Source organism: Carassius carassius, chromosome 35 (genome assembly GCF_963082965.1).
Source record: "Carassius carassius chromosome 35, fCarCar2.1, whole genome shotgun sequence".
Lineage (NCBI taxonomy): Eukaryota > Metazoa > Chordata > Actinopteri > Cypriniformes > Cyprinidae > Carassius > Carassius carassius.
In genome coordinates this window covers 1362650-1384877 of record NC_081789.1, presented here as the reverse complement: position 1 = coordinate 1384877, position 22228 = coordinate 1362650, and the positions used below count along the sequence as shown (strand labels likewise).

General features: G+C 39.1%; 1 protein-coding gene across 1 annotated transcript in view; it reads right to left on the bottom strand.

Annotated features, from left to right (window-relative positions):
• The window catches only part of LOC132115610 (piezo-type mechanosensitive ion channel component 2-like), a 130675-nt gene extending 110281 nt beyond the window's left edge, over nt 1-20394 (bottom strand). The window contains exon 1 of the mRNA XM_059524026.1: nt 20316-20394. Within this exon, the coding sequence (XP_059380009.1) occupies nt 20316-20385 (70 nt within the window). The 5' untranslated portion in view covers nt 20386-20394. The remainder of the gene's footprint in view (nt 1-20315) is intronic.
• Nucleotides 20395-22228: the final 1834 nt, after the last annotated feature.

Sequence of the window (22228 nt, the reverse complement as noted above, 5' to 3'; positions counted from 1 at the left end):
ATTGTAGAATAGAAATGAGTAGAGTACAGTAGTACAGATTAGAGTAGAGTAGAGTAGAACAGATCAGAGCAAAGTAAAGTAAAGTAATTTTAAGCCAACTAAAAATCATAAAAAAACACAATAACCATTTTAGAACAGTTTTGGAGAATGAATCATGAATCATTAATATGTACTAAATAAGCAAATTCTTCCTGATTCAGATGAATGGACGATAGTGATTATAGTATTTTACTTTGAGCTGAACAAACCCAATATTGCATTTAAAATCTTTGACAATTTATAATAATTTTACACTGAAAGAAAGGAAGTGAGCAAATCTGCTTGACAAGACAAGGCTCCTCTCATCTCACGTGTTTCTATTACTGAGGCTCAATTTACAGCTAAATGAGAAGATAAGACATCATATTGCTGGGAAGTATTTGCATTCAAATGTATGCTTGCTTTATTAGTTATGTGGAGCTGCCCTGTTAGAAACACTAAATTAGTCTTAACTGAATAAAGTCTATCTGCTTTTCTGCTCCAGCAAACCCTGCGACTACAAGAGTGCTGGACTCCATCCCACGAGCTTTAACATCAGATTCTGTTTTTGCAGCATTTCTTTGGTCTCTTTGAAGACCTGTGTGCTGTGAGCCGTTGAGCTCCTCCAAACCCTCTGACAAATTGTGCAGGACTAATGCAAAATGAGCTAAGGAAGGACAATTTGCTTTGGTTTGTCTCATTTGAAGCCACATCCTGGCTTTTCCAAATCTGGAAATTAAACATGTTTTAACTGTACAGTGCAACCTCTTCTCCGTTCCTCCATGGACTTAACCTGACCGCAAGAAAAACGTTGTCTCCGGCAACACAAACCAAAGGGATTCGACACTTAAACGGTCAACTCAATATCCCATGAAAGAAGTATTTAATTTTAATGATCATAATGCCTTTAAGTGACTACATATGACTGGATGAGCCTTATGAAAAATTACATTTCATTCCAAAAATCAATAAGTAATAGAAATCATGAAATAAAAAAGCCTTTTTTAGGACCATTAAGATGTTATGCCTTGTGACTTTATCTTTTGTAATAATTAAGCACATTTCCCTGTAAATAAGAATGAAAGAAGCATTAAAGTATATACTGTATATCAGAAAGAAATCAATACCTTTTATTCAGCAAGGACGCATTAAATTGATCAAAAGTGACAGTAAAGACATTTATAATGTTACACATGATTTCTATTTTAAATAAATGCAGTTCTTTTGAACCTTCTATTCATCTGAGAATCCTGAAAAATAAAATGTTTCACACTTTCCACAAAAATGTTCAACATTGATGATAATCAGAAATGTTTCTTGTGCAGTAAATCATCATATTATTCTGATTTCTGAAGATCATGTGACACTGAAGACTGGAGGAATGATGCTGAAAATACAGCGGAGCATCACAGAAATACATTACACTTTACATTACAATACTTTCATATTATTTATATTATATATAATTATGTTTATTTTTTTCATATATAAACAGTTTTCTTAAATATATACATGCATGTGTGTTTATTTCAATACATAATTAGTATGCACAACACACACACATATATTATGCAAACAAAAACTTTTATTTTGAATGAGATTAATTGCGATTAATCATTTGACAGCACTAATATAAAAGAATAATAATTTTTTTATCAATATGTTAAAATATTATCCACAAACAATAAAAAAATTGATTTGCTATAAAAAATAAATGTGTTGAAAAAGACAAAGAAGTGATACTTTAGGGGTGTTAGGTTAAAGCAATAATATGTACAATGTACCTGACATTCCTAAATATATATATATATATATATATATATATCCCCTCCTTGAACTGCCACCTTAACGTGGTGGAGGGGTTTGAGTACCCGAATGACCCTAGGAGCTATGTTGTCCGGGGCTATATGCCCCTGGTAGGGTCTCCCAAGGCAAACAGGTCCTAGGCGACGGGTCAGACTAAGAGCGGTTCAAAACCCCTTATGAGAAGGAACAATCAAAGAACCGTGACGTCGCCCGGTATGGCGCAGCCGGGGCCCCACCCTGGAGCCAGGCCCGGGGTTGGGGCTCGTATGCGAGCGCCTGGTGGCCGGGCCTCCCCCCACGGGGTCCGGCCGGGCTCAGCCCGAAGGAGCGACGTGGGGCCGCCTTCCCGTGGGCTCACCACCTACAGGAGGGACCGTAAGGGGCCGGTGCTTAGACAATCGGGTGGCAGTCGAAGGCGGGGGCCTCGACAGCCCGATCCCTGGACACGGAAACTAGCTCTAGGGACGTGGAACGTCACCTCACTGGCGGGGAAGGAGCCCGAGATTGTGCGTGAGGTAGAGAGGTTCCGACTAGCGATAGTCGGACTCACCTCTACGCACAGCTTGGGCTCTGGTACCACACTCCTCGAGAGAGGATGGACTCTTCACCACTCTGGAGTTGCCCAAGGTGAGAGGCGGCGGGCTGGTGTGGGTTTGCTTATAGCCCCCCAGCTCAGCTGCCATGTGTTGGAGTTTACCCCGGTGAACGAGAGGGTCGCTTCCCTGCGCCTTCGGGTCGGGGATAGGTCTCTCACTGTCGTTTGTGCCTACGGGCCGAACGGCAATGCAGAGTACCCAGCCTTCTTGGAGTCTCTGGGAGGGGTGCTGGAAAGTGCTTCGACTGGGGACTCCGTCGTTTTACTGGGGGACTTCAACGCCCACGTGGGCAACGACAGTGACACCTGGAGGGGCGTGATTGGGAGGAACGGCCCCCCTGATCTGAACCCGAGCGGTGTTCAGTTATTGGACTTCTGTGCTAGTTACAGCTTGTCCATAACGAACACCATGTTCAAGCATAAGGGTGTCCATCAGTACACGTGGCACCAGGACACCCTAGGCCGTAGGTCGATGATTGACTTTGTGGTCGTTTCATCCGACCTCCGGCCGTATGTCTTGGACACTCGGGTGAAGAGAGGGGCGGAGCTGTCAACCGATCACCACCTGGTGGTGAGTTGGATCCGATGGCGAGGGAGGAAGCTGGACAGACTCGGCAGACCCAAACGTACTGTGAGGGTCTGCTGGGAACGTTTGGCCGAGTCTCCTGTCAGAGAGATCTTCAACTCCCACCTCCGGCAGAGCTTCGACCGGATCCCGAGGGAGGCTGGAGATATTGAGTCCGAGTGGACCATGTTCTCCACCTCCATTGTCGAAGCGGCCGCTCGGAGCTGTGGCCGTAAGGTTTCCGGTGCCTGTCGAGGCGGCAATCCCCGAACCCGGTGGTGGACACCGGAAGTAAGGGATGCCGTCAAGCTGAAGAAGGAGTCCTATCGGGCCTGGTTGGCTTGTGGGACTCCTGAGGCAGCTGACAGGTACCGGCAGGCCAAGCGGACTACAGCCCGGGTGGTTGTGGAGGCAAAAACTCGGGCCTGGGAGGAGTTCGGTGAGGCCATGGAGAAGGACTATCGGTCAGCCTCGAAGAGATTCTGGCAAACCGTCCGGCGCCTCAGGAGAGGGAAGCAGTGCCCTACCAACGCTGTTTACAGTAGAGGTGGGGAGCTGTTGACCTCAACTGGGGATGTCGTTGGACGGTGGAAGGAATACTTCGAGGATCTCCTCAATCCCGCTGTCACGTCTTCCATTGAGGAAGCAGAGGCTGAGGGCTCAGATGTGGACTCGTCCATAACCCAAGCTGAAGTCACCGAGGTAGTCAAGAAACTCCTCGGTGGCAAGGCACCGGGGGTGGATGAGATCCGCCCTGAGTACCTCAAGTCTCTGGATGTTGTGGGGCTGTCTTGGCTGACACGCCTCTGCAGCATCGCGTGGCAGTCGGGGACGGTGCCTCTGGGATGGCAGACCGGGGTGGTGGTCCCTCTTTTTAAGAAGGGGGACCGGAGGGTGTGTTCCAACTACAGGGGGATCACACTTCTCAGCCTCCCTGGGAAAGTCTATGCCAGGGTACTGGAGAGGAGAATCCGGCCGATAGTAGAACCTCGGATTCAGGAGGAACAGTGTGGTTTTCGTCCAGGCCGTGGAACACTGGACCAGCTCTATACCCTCTACAGGGTGCTGGAGGGTTCATGGGAGTATGCCCAACCAGTCCACATGTGCTTTGTGGATTTGGAGAAGGCATTCGACTGTGTCCCTCGCGGCGGCCTGTGGAGGGTTCTCCGGGAGTATGGGGTCCGGGGCCCTTTGATAAGGGCTATCCGGTCCCTGTACGAACGGAGCAGGAGCTTGGTTCGTATTGCCAGCTGTAAGTCAGACTTGTTCCCGGTGCGTGTTGGACTCCGGCAGGGCTGCCCTTTGTCGCCGGTTCTGTTCATGATTTTTATGGACAGAATTTCTAGGCGCAGCCAGGGGCCGGAGGGGGTCAGGTTTGGTGACAACACGATTTCGTCTCTGCTCTTTGCGGATGATGTTGTCGTGTTGGCCTCATCAGGCCAGGACCTTCAGCATGCACTGGGACGGTTTGCAGCCGAGTGTGAAGCGGCTGGGATGAGAATCAGCACCTCCAAATCCGAGGCCATGGTCCTCAGTCGGAAAAGGGTGGCTTGCCCACTTCAGGTTGGTGGAGAGTTCCTGCCTCAAGTGGAGGAGTTTAAGTATCTTGGGGTCTTGTTCACGAGTGAGGGAAGGATGGAACGGGAGATTGACAGACGGATCGGTGCAGCTTCTGCAGTAATGCGGTCGATGTACCGGTCTGTCGTGGTGAAGAAAGAGCTGAGCCGCAAGGCGAAGCTCTCGATTTACCGGTCAATCTACGTTCCTACTCTCACCTATGGTCATGAGCTTTGGGTCATGACCGAAAGGACAAGATCCCGGATACAGGCGGCCGAAATGTGCTTTCTCCGCAGGGTGGCTGGGCGATCCCTTAGAGATAGGGTGAGAAGCTCAGTCACCCGGGAGGAGCTCAGAGTAGAGCCGCTGCTCCTCCACATCGAGAGGGGTCAGCTGAGGTGGCTCGGGCATCTGTTCCGGATGCCTCCTGGACGCCTTCCCGGGAAGGTGTTCCGGGCACATCCCACTGGGAGGAGACCCCGGGGGAGACCTAGGACACGCTGGAGAGACTATGTCTCCCGGCTGGCCTGGGAACGCCTCGGTGTCCCCCCAGAAGAGCTGGAGGAAGTGTCTAGGGAGAGGGAAGTCTGGGGTTCTCTGCTTAGACTGCTGCCCCCGCGACCCGGCCCCGGATAAGCGGTAGAAGATGGATGGATGGATGGATGGATATATATATATATATATATATATATTTTTTTTTTTTTTTTTTTAAACCAAAGTTTTCTTTGTAATTCAAAACTGTGACTGCAGTTGAAATGCAGGCAATTATTGAGCTCAGGTACAGGTTGATTTAAATGAGTCAGGTTTAATGCCTGTAATCAAGCACTATTGTTTCTGTCCATGTGAGTTTGTGTGTTAGTTTAACAAACTGCTCATGAATGGGAACATTAATCTTCATCTTCCTCTCAAATGTGAAAATCTGTCTGAAACTGTTGATCTAACACGTTTTGCACAACTATCTGTTAGCACACGTGAATGAGAGCTAATTCTCCATTCAATGGCAGAAACAAATACTTTGTGCTTTATTATTATTACCAAGATTATTTAGTTCCATTCATTTAATTTTTAGACCAAATTCTGTGTTTGAAAACAGGCTGATTTCTCATGAAGTACACAGTGTTTTTCTGCAAGTAATAGGCTAAGAGTAAATATTAGGTATAGTAGTATGATTTTAAATAAACAGAGAGGGGATAATCTTTGGTGAGTATGACTGTGACTCAGATGAACGCCAGCAACATCTGTGATTAATGCTTCAAATGCAATTCAATAAGCATTTCGGATGTCAAATATAGTTAAATGTGGTGTTGTAAACCCGTTTGGTGCCCTTTAGTTTTGTCGCGGCGCTCCTGTGGGCTTCTGCACTAAAACAATGTTTGAGAAAATCCCTGCGCTCTCTGGCAGCGGGACAGACCGCAGAGACCTTTGATTTAATGAGTCACTCAGCCAAGCTTAAAGTCAGGAATGAAAATATCCCAAAAAGCAGACAAACCACTAACCATCTGATAATAGTGTCCAGCATCACGCACATCTACAGATCTTTTGTTCGGTCATTTTGTGGAGGACGCAAATATGAGGAGATATGCAAGTGCAAACTGTGAGGACAGATCTGGTTAGGAGTATATACATATATATTACTTCTTAAAAAGCTGTATAAAATGGGATTAGAACCCATGAACCAAACCAATGAACTAGTGGATCGAAACATTACAAACTTTGATTTGAAGCTTAAAAAAAAGGTATAGGTATAGAATTACAATCCCATGATGCAAATGACATAAATTAAGTTATGTACAAATATTAATAATTGATCATTCATTTAAAAATGGTTAAAAGATGGATCTAATGAGACATTTCATGAAATTTTACAGTAAAATACTGGTAAAAGTAATGTTTGTGGAAGTGAAAAAGAACAAGTCAGCAATTTACAGTAAAAAAAAACAACTAATTCTGGACAATCCCAGAATTCCCTGTGTTTAAAATGTGTGTGTATATATATATATATATAAATTACAGTTTTTAACTGTAAAATGTTTTGTAACTGTAAAAGATAGTTTTGTAAAAAAAAAAAAAAAATATATATATATATATATATATATATATATATATATATATATATATATATACACTATTAATTGGGTTGTTATAATTTTTTTTTTCATTGATTTATTTAGCTGTGTAGAAACAATATATTTTGCATTTATTTCAAAATATGCATATTACGTATAAAAATATAAAGTAATGGAGCTGAAGTGTTCCTTTGGCACAGTTTGCAGCTCATGACTCTCTGATTGGTGGAGATTTCTCTGTGGAATCATGGATCATGTAGTGTTTCACCAGGAATTCTGCTGCTGAACATGATTATTTAAAACAATAATAATAATAACGCATTTAGAAAGCTTTGACTGGTTTAGTGTAAATGTTTTCGCTGTATTTTGTTCGCAGGACGCGGTGTTCTAATGTTAAGCGTGATGAATGAAAACATGAATACATGCTGGGATCTGGCATAAGTGTTTTATTTTTATTTTATTTGGTTAGCTGTGGGAATTAAATATCCCAGCATTCCTGGCAAAGACTTTTACACCCGACCTAAATAACACTGATGTTGACATTGAAAGAACACCAAAGTTCACAAAAATATACTCAAAAATAACCAAAATACCAAATTTTATATTAGAGCTAAACACTAATGTCGGGCATAAATGTGTCAGTTCATTGATGCTGGGGAATTTATGAGTGTTTGAGACGACAGAAAAACCACAGGCAGGAATAGAGAGGTGCACACACACACACACACACACACACACACACTTCCTTTTACACCAGTAAATGTATGCTATTTCTTCTTGAACTGAAAAGCCTCAGTTTGGCAGCTTATCTGTTTCAGCTGGGGGTATTATAAAACTAAAACTTAGACTAAAACCATAAAAAAGTATATATATATATGAAAGCGTTAGCACTCGTTAGCTTGTCATTAGCGTCTTCATTCGAACCTATCGCTGTTTTCTTTTCTCCTCTCCCTCGCTCCAGTTTTTCAGATAAAGTTCAAAGTTCATCAAACAACCGCAGTAAGAATATTTCATCAAGCACGGTGAGTAATGGCTTCTCCTATCATTGTTTCTTGCACCTCTTGCCACATGTACAGTTTATCTATCTCTGTCGCAGATGAGGGATTCACATGTGATAAATGCAGGGAAATAGTTAGGCTGACAGAGAAGATTTCAGAATTAGAGACACGCATCCAAACTTTAATTGAGGACAGTAAGAATGTTAGGGCTCTAGATACGGCTTTGGATGCGTCTAGCTCAGGGATTCCTGTACATTGTTCGGTTCCGGAAACAGAGCCCCAGCAGCAGGGCAACTGGGTGACGGTGAGGCAGCGTAGTCGTGGGTCAAAACACCGCTCTTCTGTTCCGATCAAAACATTAAACAGGTTCTCCCCACTCAGTGATGCACCCACTGAGAAACCTGATGAAAGTGCTCTAGTTATTGGTGATTCTATTGTACGGAACGTGAATATAGAGACACCAGCCACCATAGTCAAATGTTTACCGGGAGCCAGAGCGCCTGACATCTTGGCAAATTTAAAAGTGCTGGCTAATGCTAAACGTAAATACAGTAAGATTGTTATTCATGCCGGCGCTAATGATGTTCGACTTCGCCAGTCGGAGATCACTAAAAATAACATTAAAGAGGTGTTTGAACTTGCAAGCACGATGTCAGACACTGTAATATGCTCTGGTCCCCTCCCTGCTTACCGTGGTGATGAGATGCATAGCAGATTGTCATCACTCAATGGCTGGATGTCTAAGTGGTGCCCACAGAATAACATAGGTTTCATAGACAATTGGACGAGCTTTTGGGGCAGACCTGACCTGTTTAAAAGAGATGGTCTTCATCCCTCCTGGGGTGGCGCCACTCTTCTCTCTAGAAATATGGCAAATAGTCTTAGTGTTTATACTTGACTAACTGGGGCCCAGGTCAGAAAGCAGACAGACTGGCTAAACCGACCGTCTGCTAGCTGCCTCCCGTCACAGAGGTCAGTTAATTCTCAGCACATAGAGACTCTTTCACCTAGATATCACACTATAGAGACTGTGTCTGTTCCCCGAACTAGTAAAAACAAAAAACGTCCAAACCTGGTTAAGATTAACAATTTAATTGAGGTTCAACAAATAAAAAACAGAAGCAATATGGATAAACAAATGATAAAGCTTGGCTTATTGAATATCAGATCCCTTTCTACGAAAACACTTTTTGTAAATAATATGATCACTGATCATAATATAGATGTACTCTGTTTGACAGAAACCTGGCTAAAACCTGATGATTACATTATTTTAAATGAGTCCACCCCCCAAGATTACTGTTATAAACATGAGCCACGTCTAAAAGGCAAAGGTGGAGGTGTTGCTTCAATTTATAACAACGTTTTCAGGATTTCTCAGAGGGCAGGCTACAAGTATAACTCGTTTGAAGTAATGGTACTTCATATAACATTATCCAAAGAAACAAATGTTAATGATAAATCCCCTGTTATGTTTGTACTGGCTACTGTATACAGGCCACCAGGGCACCATACAGACTTTATTAAAGAGTTTGGTGATTTTACATCTGAGTTAGTTCTGCAGATAAAATTTTAATAGTTGGTGATTTTAATATCCATGTTGATAATGAAAACGATGCATTGGGATCAGCATTTATAGACATTCTGAACTCTATTGGTGTTAGACAACACGTTTCAGGACCTACTCATTGTCGAAATCATACTCTAGATTTAATACTGTCACATGGAATTGATGTTGATGGTGTTGAAATTATTCAGCCAAGTGATGATATCTCAGATCATTATTTAGTTCTTTGCAAAATTCATATAGCCAAAATTGTAAATTCTACTTCTTGTTACAAGTATGGAAGAACCATCACTTCTAACACAAAAGACTGCTTTTTAAGTTATCTTCCTGATGTATCCAAATTCCTTAGCATATCCAAAACCTCAGAACAACTTGATGATGTAACAGAAACTATGGACTCTCTCTTTTCTAGCACTTTAAATAAAGTTGCTCCTTTACGCTTAAGGAAGGTTAAGGAAAACAGTTTGACACCATGGTATAATGAGCATACTCGCACCCTAAAGAGAGCAGCCCGAAAAATGGAGCGCAGCTGGAGGAAAACAAAACTAGAGGTATTTCGTATTGCTTGGCGGGAAAGTAACATATCCTACAGAAAAGCATTAAAAACTGCTAGATCCGATTACTTTTCTTCTCTTTTAGAAGAAAACAAACATAACCCCAGGTATTTATTCAATACAGTGGCTAAATTAACGAAAAATAAAGCCTCAACAAGTGTTGACATTTCCCAACACCACAGCAGTAATGAGTTTATGAACTACTTTACTTCTAAAATCGATACTATTAGAGATAAAATTGCAACAATTCAGCCGTCAGCTACAGTATCACATCAGACAGTGCACTATAGACCCCCTGAGGAACAGTTCCACTCATTCTCTACCATAGGAGAGGAAGAATTGTATAAACTTGTTAAATCATCTAAACCAACAACATGTATGTTAGACCCTATACCATCTAAGCTCCTGAAGGAGGTGCTTCCAGAAGTCATAGATCCTCTTCTGACTATTATTAATTCCTCATTGTCATTAGGACATGTCCCCAAAACCTTCAAACTGGCTGTTATTAAGCCTCTCATCAAAAAACCACAACTTGGCCCCAAAGAACTAGTTAATTATAGACCAATCTCGAATCTCCCTTTTCTGTCCAAGATACTAGAAAAGGTGGTATCCACACAATTATATTCCTTCTTAGAGAAAAATGGTATATGTGAGGATTTCCAGTCAGGATTTAGACCATATCATAGTACTGAGACTGCTCTTCTTAGAGTTACAAATTATCTGCTCTTATCATCTGATCGTGGGTGTATCTCTCTATTAGTTTTATTGGATCTTAGTGCTGCGTTTGACACAATTGACCACAACATTCTTTTGCATAGACTTGAATACTTTGTTGGCATCAGTGGAAGTGCATTAGCATGGTTTAAATCGTACTTATATGACCGCCATCAGTTCGTAGCAGTGAATGAAGATGTATCCTATCGATCACAAGAGCAGTATGGAGTACCTCAAGGCTCAGTACTAGGGCCGCTACTCTTCACGCTTTATATGTTACCCTTGGGAGATATCATCAGGAAACATGGTGTTAGCTTTCACTGTTATGCTGATGATACTCAGCTCTATATTTCTTCGCAGCCCGGTGAAACACACCAATTTGAAAAACTAATGGATTGCATAGTCGATATAAAAAACTGGATGACGAGTAATTTCTTACTGCTAAATTCTGAAAAAACAGATGTGTTAATTATAGGACCTAAAAACTCTGCTTGTAATAACCTGGAACACTGTCTAAGACTTGATGGTTGCTCTGTCAATTCTTCGTCATCAGTTAGGAATCTAGGTGTGCTACTTGATCGCAATCTTTCCTTAGAAAGCCACGTTTCTAGCATTTGTAAAACTGCATTTTTCCATCTCAAAAATATATCTAAATTACGGCCTATGCTCTCAATGTCAAATGCAGAAATGTTAATCCATGCATTTATGACCTCAAGGTTAGATTATTGTAATGCTTTATTGGGTGGTTGTTCTGCACGCTTAGTAAACAAACTACAGCTAGTCCAAAATGCAGCAGCAAGAGTTCTTACTAGAACCAGGAAGTATGACCATATTAGCCCGGTCCTGTCAACACTGCACTGGCTCCCTATCAAGCATCGCATAGATTTTAAAATATTGCTTATTACTTATAAAGCCCTGAATGGTTTAGCACCTCAGTATTTGAATGAGCTCCTTTTACATTATAATCCTCTACGTCCGCTACGTTCTCAAAACTCAGGCAATTTGATAATACCTAGAATATCAAAATCAACTGCAGGTGGCTGATCCTTTTCCTCTTTGGCGCCCAAACTCTGGAATAACCTACCTAACATTGTTCGGGAGGCAGACACACTCTTGCAGTTTAAATCTAGATTAAAGACCCATCTCTTTAACCTGGCATACACATAACATACTAATATGCTTTAAATATCCAAATCCGTTAAAGGATTTTTAGGCTGCATTAATTAGGTAAACCGGAACCGGAAACACTTCCCATAACAACCTATGTACTTGCTACATCATTAGAAGAATGGCATCTACGCTAATATTTGTCTGTTTCTCTCTTATTCCGAGGTCACCGTGGCCACCAGATCCAGTCTGTGTCCAGATCAGAGGGTCACTGCAGTCACCCGGATCCAGTACGTATCCAGACCAGATGCTGGATCAGCACCTAGAAAGGACCTCTACATCCCTGAAAGACAGCGGAGACCAGGACAACTAGAGCCCCAGATACAGATCCCCTGTAAAGACCTTGTCTCAGAGGAGCACCATGACAAGACCACAGGAAACAGATGATTCTTCTGCACAATCTGACTTTGCTGCAGTCTGGAATTGAACTACTGGTTTCGTCTGGTCAGAGGAGAACTGGCCCCACAACTGAGCCTGGTTTCTCCCAAGGTTTTTTTCTCCATTCTGTCACCGATGGAGTTTCGGTTCCTTGCCGCTGTCGCCTCTGGCTTGCTTAGTTGGGGACACTTCATCTACAGCAATATCGTTGACTTGATTGCAAATAAATGCACAGACACTATTTAACTGAACAGAGATGACATAACTGAATCCAATGATGAACTGCCTTTAACTATCATTTTTGCATTATTGACACTGTTGTCCTAATGAATGTTGTTCAGTTGCTTTGACGCAATGTATTTTGTTTAAAGCGCTATATAAATAAAGGTGACATTAATATATATATATATATATATATATATATATATATATATATTTATATATATTATTATTATTATTATTTATATATATATATATATATATATATATATATATATATATATTTTTTTTTAAACAAAATAAACTAACTGAATTGAAATGAAATATAATAAGCTTTGTATTTCAGCTTTTTGCTTCAATAACTACAATAATTGGACATTTAATTCAATTTTACAATAAAGTACTGTTAAATATACAGTATTTGAAAAGAGAACGTTATATATATATATTTAATAATATAATATACATCAATTGAAATTCCCAAAAAGGGATTTGTTGTTGTTGTTGTTGTTTACAGGATGTTCTGAAAAGTTTATATTTTTACAGCATTTTTTTACAGTATTATTCTAGCAAACCACATCTGCTAGTTTTACAGTTTTTTTATAATGTGTCTACATTTTGTCAAAAAAGTCAAATAAACCTCTATATACTGAGCTGTTTTAGTGAGAGAAAATAAACAGGCCTTTGCCGTTTTCATGTCCATCATCAGAGTCTATGCCAATACCACGTCTACAGACGATTAAAAGCTCTGTGAGCCTGGATTTAATCCTTCACCAGTACTGGCTCAAGAACCTTTGATGGTTTTGGGTTTTGACTGATCATGATGTGATGGATAACTCTCATTCATTCATTCATGAATAACAGAGACCCTGCAGACGGGGAACACTCTTAACTATCAAGGTGTTTACAGGGATGCCATAGAAGAACCATTTTTGGCTCCACAAAGAACCATTCAGTCAAAGGTTCTTTAAAGAACCATCTCTTCCTTAGCTTTTATAATCTGAAGAACCTTTTGGGCTTTTGTGGAACTGAAAGTTTCTTCAGATGTTAAAGGTTCTTTATGGAACCATTTAGACACAAAAGGTTTTTCTTTGTGAAAAAGTGAATAATGAACTTTAAAGTATGGTTGTGTTAACAGTTAATTGAAATAAATTAATTCAATAGAGAATAAATATTAAGGTATTATGTGAAGAATAAGTCTTAATATTTTACACAGTTTATGTTTACGTCAGTGTTATTTTGGTATGACTGTAATAGTTATTTATATATTTAGATTTTTATATGTTTTAATTTTTATATGTTCCATTTAAAATGTTTGCATTTTTAGTCATTTTTGTTTGTATATATTTTACTGTATTTATTTATTTTGAATAATATATTGATTTCAGCTAACGTTTATTTTATTTCAAGCATTTCTTGTTACTTTTTTTCTTTCACTGTAGTTAACTATAATAACTCAGGTTAACATTTTGCTGGTAAACAAGACAAAAGTGCTGATTAAAAGTACATTTTTAGGTTGTAAATCCGTCGATGTCTACAGAAAGTTGGAGAAATCGCACTAAAAACAGAAGCAAGAGCATTGCTGTAGCGAGCGTCTTGTCCACACACACACACACACACACACACACACACAGCGTGTTTGTTCTGTGTGCGGATGAATGCACCATTGTTCAGCGTCCGCTCATCACTTCACACCACGCACAAACACAGCAGGTACACAGCTGTCCCATATACTCCAGCAAACCAGCGCTGTTCACGCTCACGCAGCTCTACGCTTCACAGCTCTCTCTAGAAGTCACTGATGAGAACAAAAGGACATGCAATGTTGACGTAACCACCATTTTTCAGTGTTACAATATCCTCTCATATTCCAGTTTAAAACATTTGCTGCCTTTAAAATCAAAAAAGTGAAACTAGATTAAATGATTAGTGTTGTGGTTGTGTTAGTATAGATGAATGACAAGACTAGGGACGGTCAGGTGTTCAGCTCGAGCTCGTCTCGGGTCTCAGCGCTGTGCTCTTTCTCCTCGGGGTGTGATGTGTAGCCGGGGGAGAAACGCTTTGAGGTTAGCTTTTGCTCGGCCAGTGTTGCACAAAAGGTCTTTTCAGGCAGTCGAATGTATTTCAGAGAGTAAGCTGTCAGATTACAGACAGGAAACGTTTCAGATAAAACTCCATGAATAGTTCTACTATGCAGCACCAGAAGAAAAAGCAACATGCAGAAGCAACACATGAGCGATCAGAACGTATTTAATATAAACCACCCTGTGTACGATGACTCTCCTGGAGAACTAATACGGCATCATACACTAACACTCAAAAGGTTTCAAACAAGACATGTTTTATGTTTTTTAACCTCTTCTGCTCACCAAGCCTGCTTTTATTTGATCCAAAATACAGCAAAATCAGTAATATTGTGAAAAACTGTTTTCTGTGTGAATCTGTGTTAAAGTGTAATTTATTTCTGTGATGCTCCGCTGTATTTTCAGCATCATTCCTCCAGTCTTCAGTGTCACATGATCTTCAGAAATCTCGTAAGAATTTTGTTATTATAATCCTATTATTATCATTATCAATATTTAAAAATGTGAGTACTTTTTGAGTTTTTTCACCAATTTGTGTTTTTATAAACGAATACTTTTATTTAGCAAGGATACTTTAAATAGATCAAAAGGGATGATAAATCGATTTATAATGTTACAAAAGATTTCAGATAAATGCTGTTCAACTTTTTATTCATCAAATAAACCTGAAAAAATCTACTCACCTGTCCTCCACATAATAATAATAACAATAATAATAATACATGTTTTTTGAGCAGTAAATCATCCTATTTTCATGATTTCTGAATGTGATCTATATTATGTACACTATTATGAACATAAGAGCACATCTGTTAGCTACAGGCTTTGAGCAGAAATCTTCACAGTCTCCCTCAAACTCCAAGACATCATTAACATTTACAGTTGTGCTGTCTGGACGAGCTCATGCAGAACTAAAACTGCTCCTCGATGGAAGATAGAGTGGTGCGCCAGCTCTGCTACAGATGAAGCTGATGTTTCATGACAGCGTTTGTCTGCTGTGTCGGGTGGCATCCTGCCTGGATTCAGACAGAGACACAAAGAGCACGAAGCCCAGATCTGAGTAAACCGTGACTCCACACACGCTCTGAGACGGATGGCTGTTGAAGACGCAATTAAGCTGCATTCACATTTACTGCTGTCTGGCAGAGTTCTGTGGGAGAAACTAGCAATCTATGATTGGGAATTTAGCATGAGGGCAAAAGATTTTCCGTGATCTATTCCCTGATTTCCATGTGACCTGTGCTTCATACATCTCTACACAACTGACAATAGATAACTAATGATATATACAGCTATATCAGTGTCCATGATAACAATCTGTTCATTATAAGAGTGCTGTAGTTTTGCTCATTAAAGTGGATTCTGACTGGCTTTAAAAACAAACTGTTATTAAACTAAATCTGACACAATCAAAATAAATAAATACATACCTAAAAATCTTTAAAAAATAAAATAAAATAATATAAAACAGAATAAAATAAAATAAAAAAAATTACACCTTTAGAATGAATAATGCATTAAAACATGACAAACAAACCTGCAAATATTATAATGCAACTTGCGTTACAATAGCTAAAACTTAAATAAAAATAAATACAATTTCATAGATAAAAAACTCTATCCAAAAAAAAAGAAGAATATATATATATTACTAAAACTTTAAATAAAATTCTTTTTATTATTATTATTATTTTACATAAAATAAAAACATGAAATATAAACAGAAAAACTGATCAAAATGTAAATAAAATATCTCAGTGATACTAAAACAGCCCTGATTCCAGTCAATATTGTTATCAACTCACAGAATTAGGACAGTTACTAAAACTTTATCATTATCTTTCAATTATCTTTATAATTATTGTTCATTGTGAATGTGCCATTAGGCAACAAAACTGAACTGATGTTGTATTTTACAGTATTTCTGAACATTTCACTTTGTAAGTGTTGTGAAACGTGCGCAAAGCAACGTAATATCATTCCACAAAAATGTCACCACAAGCATATTTTTCCAATGAGCCTGGGTTATAAATATTTGACATTCAACAAAATAATGGGGTGGGACTTGATTTTATTCTTCTGAAGTGATTTGATTGTGAAAGAAAAGGGCATTACATTCTAGAATCTGCTTAAAATGTGTAGTGACTTGGCCACTGACTGACATCATCCATGAGGAAAAGTCAGCAGAAAGGTAAACAGGCTCAATTCCGACTTCAGATTTTGACAACATTTAGTTTGATTTGAGCTTGGTATTCCTTTCCCAAACAAATCATGTTTGCTTTCAAACAACAGGAAGGACTTCAGAAGTACTGAAGTTACAGCCGAACCCAACTGAAGGGCACTGGGTTAAATGTGTCTACTAGTCCTCTGTGACTTCATAATGAGCCATTTAGAGGAATACAGAGCTGTAATGAGAGCGTGACTGTGCCTTTAATGTTTCAAATGACACTCAAAGTCTCAAATGAAGCAGCTGTCTAACAAAACACTGTGTGTGGTTTAACCAGCTCCAAACTCCAGTCTATACACAAACACAAACACAACCCAGAGACATGGACCTGTCAACTAGCTCTTCATAGTGTACTTAAGGTCAAATGCTCATATTTTTACATTCAGAAGTGTCAGATTACAATTCATATTTCAACAAAACGCAAAGTTTGCATACGGATGGGCGATCTTTCTGGTGTTGGAAAGCATGAAGATGCTGAAAGGTTTGGATGTATCATCTTATAAAAGTAAATCACTTCTGTTTACTTCCTGTGTACCTGCAAACTAAATATTTCCCTTGAGTGCAATTAAATATTTAGGTTTACTGAAATCTGCGTTCACCTTCGTCACCGTCCCACCCAAGAGCTTTACACAAATCACTTCAGCTTGTGTTTACTGACCTGAGACTGATAACATTTAAACATCATTCATTCAGCTAAAAGCGGAAGCCAACGCTTTGTTTGGATTTGATTTGATTATTTCTGTCAACCTCTTTAGAAAAGCCATACAATTCTAAATGGATGGTTTGCGTTCACAAAAGAGCAGGATTTGACATTTGCATCATCCTTGAGTGCGAGAGAAGACACTTTCTATCTCTTTCTACGTCCAAAAGCTCCTGCTTCACTCAGAAAGCATTTTTGCAATTAAAAAAAGTGACTATAAGTTCTCTTTTTCCTGACCTGGCTGGGCGATATTATGATCATATGTTTTTTATGCCATACAATACCAATATTTATCACAACATTTAACATTAAGCACTGATGGGGAAGGAAATGCATGTTTGTTAGACTCTGAGAGTGAACAGAACGTGTTTGTTCTTAATTAAACTAAGTAGCCTCATGATATCATCTTATTTTTCCCCAAATTGTGTTTTACTTTTTTTTGGATTCTGGTTTTATGACTTAATACAAATGAATCATCAAAATGTTGTCTAATAAAATGAATTAATAGAAACTTCAACAATTCAAGCAAATGTCATCAAATGAAAAATAACAATTATTTTAATACAAAACATTGCATTTTATTTTTTCATCAAATAAGATGCTGCACGATGCTGTTTAACATTAAAACATGGATGAATAAATTGAATAATTGGAGAGTTACATTTTAATATACTGTAGATATATATTTTTTGTCATAGTTTCTTCAATTTAAACTGAACTTTTATTTTGGCGGGTTGTGCTGAAGATCTTTGTGTTTTTTTATGGTAGTTTTTCTCAAAGTAAACACTTCCACACCAACACTTAGTCTGGAAAAAACACAAGGTCTAAAGATGCATTTTTCCTTAGTTGAACTTGAGAGTCATATGTTTAGCACGCGATGCTGCAAGAGACGCACAAGCCATGAAGTGCATGCTTACAAACTAACAATGGAAAAGCAGTTAAGTGGAATGCAAAAAACCCCCAAAACAAACACACTGAACGGCCCTGATGTAACCGTCACAAAACATCACATAAACTGAAACACTCTCCATGGACAGCAAGCCTCACAGCTCAGCACAGTATAGACACAATGCTCTAAAAAACAGCATCTAGGTAAAACAGCTGATTTGAACTCAATCTTTTGTTATGTTTTTAGTGAGGAATGAAAGAAATGCACTCCGTTTTTAAGTGGCAGCATCTGTTTATCTCTCACAGTTGATTCCAGCTGAGCTTGGTGTTAGCATGTTGCTAAGCTAACAATATGACAGCTACTCAAAAATACTGGGTGAACTGATCCTGCTGAAGAAACCAGTCTAAGCTGGTCTTCCAGTCTGGTTACAGCTGGTTTTAGAGAGGATCTGACCAGTTCTTTGGTTGCTCAGTCTGGGAGACCACCTGAAAACCATCTTAAACCAGCTAAGACCAGTCAACCAGTACAAGCTGGTTTAAGATGTTCTTTAATCAGCATTTTTCTCTACTCGTCCGATGCATTCTGAGACCGCCGTGACCCTTACAAAAATGAATCATGATTTTATTATAGGAAAAGTGTAGTATCCATGATTAGCATTTGTATAAGAACAGTTTTACTGCAAATTGCATGCTAACTTGTGGTTACCAAAGTATGTTGCTGACTAGGTAGGCAGCTCACTAGGGATTGAAACAGCTCTGTGTTACGTAGGCTGACTGTTCTCGCCCTGATCTTGTTTCAGTTGGGTGTTTTATCAGAAATAATCAGAGAATGGGGCGTAGCAGTGGACTGTGGGAAGCAGAGATCTGGATTGATGTAACAGTCTTCGGCCTCAAGAAGATCCAGCCCTCACTATCTGAGAAAACACTATCAGGTCTCAGACGAGAAGAAGGCGTTCTGCACAGAAACAGATGACTGAGAGTGTACAGTAAATATGAGTACTGTGTATCTGATCTCAGCGAGAGGGGAAACCAAAGCAGAGAGAGAGAGAGAGAGAGACAGAAGCTCTGTTGTCTCTCTCTGCTATCAGACTCATGCTCACTTTAGCCAGACAGCGTGTTTGGATCAGCACTGAGTGCAGTGTTACTCATCTCACACCTAAACTCCCGCTGGGTGAAAAACACCTAACTGTGCATGAATCATTGCTCACAGAACAAAAAATATATAACTGCAACCACCATTCCAATCAAAAGCAAAAACAACAATAAAAGAGTTACATGTAATAATGCAAGTATGAGCTTAATATGTCAAACAAGCAGATAAATCATTGTGCTTGTTAAATTCAAGTTAATAATGTGGCGGCACTTTGCCTATAATGATGACCTTTGGCCTACTTAGTGAGAGAACTGTTTGTGAAGTGCAGATTATCAATGAATCAACTATGATTCATCATCATCTTCATTTTTATTTAAAAAATATCCTGAGAGTTAAGCTTAAGATGATATTATTCTGATATTTACAGTCCCAAAAGTTACTGGACCATGGGTCTACATACAGTACGGTTAGTGAAACTGATTATTAAGCGTTACAGTCTGTGGAAATTGTTATGAAAGATCTGAATAATCACAAAATAGACTAAAATGACTATGATCTGAATAATACCATAAAAATGGTATATAGATGATCATAAAGACAAGACACATTCAATAAGCCAAACCTTTTAAAACCATTTATAGTTATACAGATTTTTTTTCTAATTTACTGACTAATAATTACATTGATAGTCATTATTGAGTAAGAGTGAGTTGTTTTTAGTTTTAATTAAAATATATGAAATTAAATTGCATACTGAAATTACATAAAATGTATATAAATATATATATTTGAAATAATAAGAATTGTTAATTCTATAATTTAACAGAAATAATAATTATGTTAATAAATATATTAAATATATATTTTAATAATATAAAACATATTACATTTGAATCATAATATAGTAAAATTAACTGAATGATATAAAATCAAAACTCATGAACAGTCATTAAAAAAATTATACCACTTAAAATCAATTTCCTTCTTTCTCTCTTTTTCTTTTTTTAATCAAATCGCCAACTGTGTTTAATAAACATGTAATCCCCAGTTCTGCTGGTCTCACGTATCATCGTTCATGTCTGTTGTATTTGTTTGGTGTTTGAGTAAAGGAAGGCTGACCTGCGGCGAGCCCCACTGGCAGAAGCAGTCTGAAGATGAGTCCACACAGCAGCTCCGAGGCCATCCTCATATCACTCCAGGAGCCCGGCTTCACTTCAGTCTAGTCTAGTCCTCATGGTAATCAAAGGCTGAAGAACTTCAGGGTCCAGATAATCCACTCGCAGCTTCCTCAGTTGTCCTCAGACATGCTTCATGTCCCTCAGAGCAGCTCGTCTTACCTGTTGACAGGAGAGATCATGCTGCTGTTCAGACGCACTGCAAACATCAACAAGTTGCGATTTCGTTCGTCCCGAGTGTGCTGGGTTTCCTCCAAACCGTGTGCCGCTCCTGAAGGAGTTCTGAGCAGCGTTATTCTGAGACGCGAAGCTGTGCCTCACTGGCATCTGGACACACTTTTCTCCTCCTCAGTGAACAGAAGGACCACCCTGCAATACTGACAAATGACTCCAGCGTTCAGCAGAGGAGGGCTGGGTTTGGAGGGAAGAGGTGGAGGCTCAGGTGCTACAACTGCTCCAAAGACAGACGGAAAGAAAGACAGAGAGAAACACACAGACAGAAAGAAAGAAAGAAAGAAAGTCAGACAGACAGACAGACAGAAAGAAAGAAAGAAAGAAAGAAAGAAAGAAAGAAAGAAAGAAAGAAAGAAAGAAAGAAAGAAAGTCAGACAGACAGACAGACAGACAGAAAGAAAGACAGAAAGACAGAGAAACACAAAGACAGACAGAAAGAAAGAAAGAAAGAAAGAAAGAAAGAAAGAAAGAAAGAAAGAAATAAAGTCAGACAGACAGACAGAAAGAAAGACAGAAAGACAGAGAAACACACAGAAAGACAGAAAGACGGAGAGAAAGAAAGAAGGAAACAAAAAGAAAGAAAGAAAGAAAGTCAGACAAACAGAAAGAAAGACAGAAAGACAGAGAAACACACAGACAGACAGAAAGACAGAGAGAAAGAAAGAAAGAAGGAAACAAAAAGAAAGAAAGAAAGTCAGACAGACAGAAAGAAAGACAGAAAGAAAGACAGAGAAACACACAGACAGACAGAAAGACGGAGAGAAAGAAAGAAGGAAACAAAAAGAAAGAAAGAAAGAAAGAAAGATGATAGGCTACTTGTGGAATGCAATGGTTGTGGGATCACGTTTTTATCACGTTCACTCATGTTATTTTATCTTATTGCTAAATGTACATGTTTACATATTTTAACTGTGTTTTATTTTACCATATTATTTAACTCTATATTACTTTTAACTAGCCTTTAGATGTGACCCTGGACCACAAAACCAGTCACGAGGGTCGATGTTTTTGCTGAATAAATAATCTTTTCATTGATGAATGGTTTGTTAGGACAGAACAATATTTGGCTGAGATACAACAAATTGAAAATCTGGAATCTTAGAGTGCAAAAAAATAAAATAAAATAAAAATAAAATAAAATAAAAAGTACTGTGAAAATCTCCTTTAAAGTTGTTCAAATGTAGTTCTTGGCAATGAATATTACTATTCCGAAATGAAGTTTTGATATATTTAAGGTAAAATATTTATCTTCATGGAACATTATCTTTACTTAATATCCTAATGATTTTGGCATAAAATAAAAAGATATAACTTTGAGCCCTACAATGTATTTTTGGTTATTGCTACAGATATATATACCCCAGAGACTGGAGACTGCTTTTGTGCTGCAGGGACACTTTTTATTGTCAATAAACATAGATGTAAAATGTAAAATATTTCTGTAGCGTTTGCAAAGTAATGTTTGTTTTGATGTTAAATAATAATAATAATAATAACTAGTATAACAGTGGCTGCAGCGCCACCTGCAGACCATCGCAGGACTCCACATACAGGCTCCTGTACTGGAGGCCAATGTGATTATACACACGTCTGGTTTCAGTCTCTCGGGGGCTGTTCAAGCTT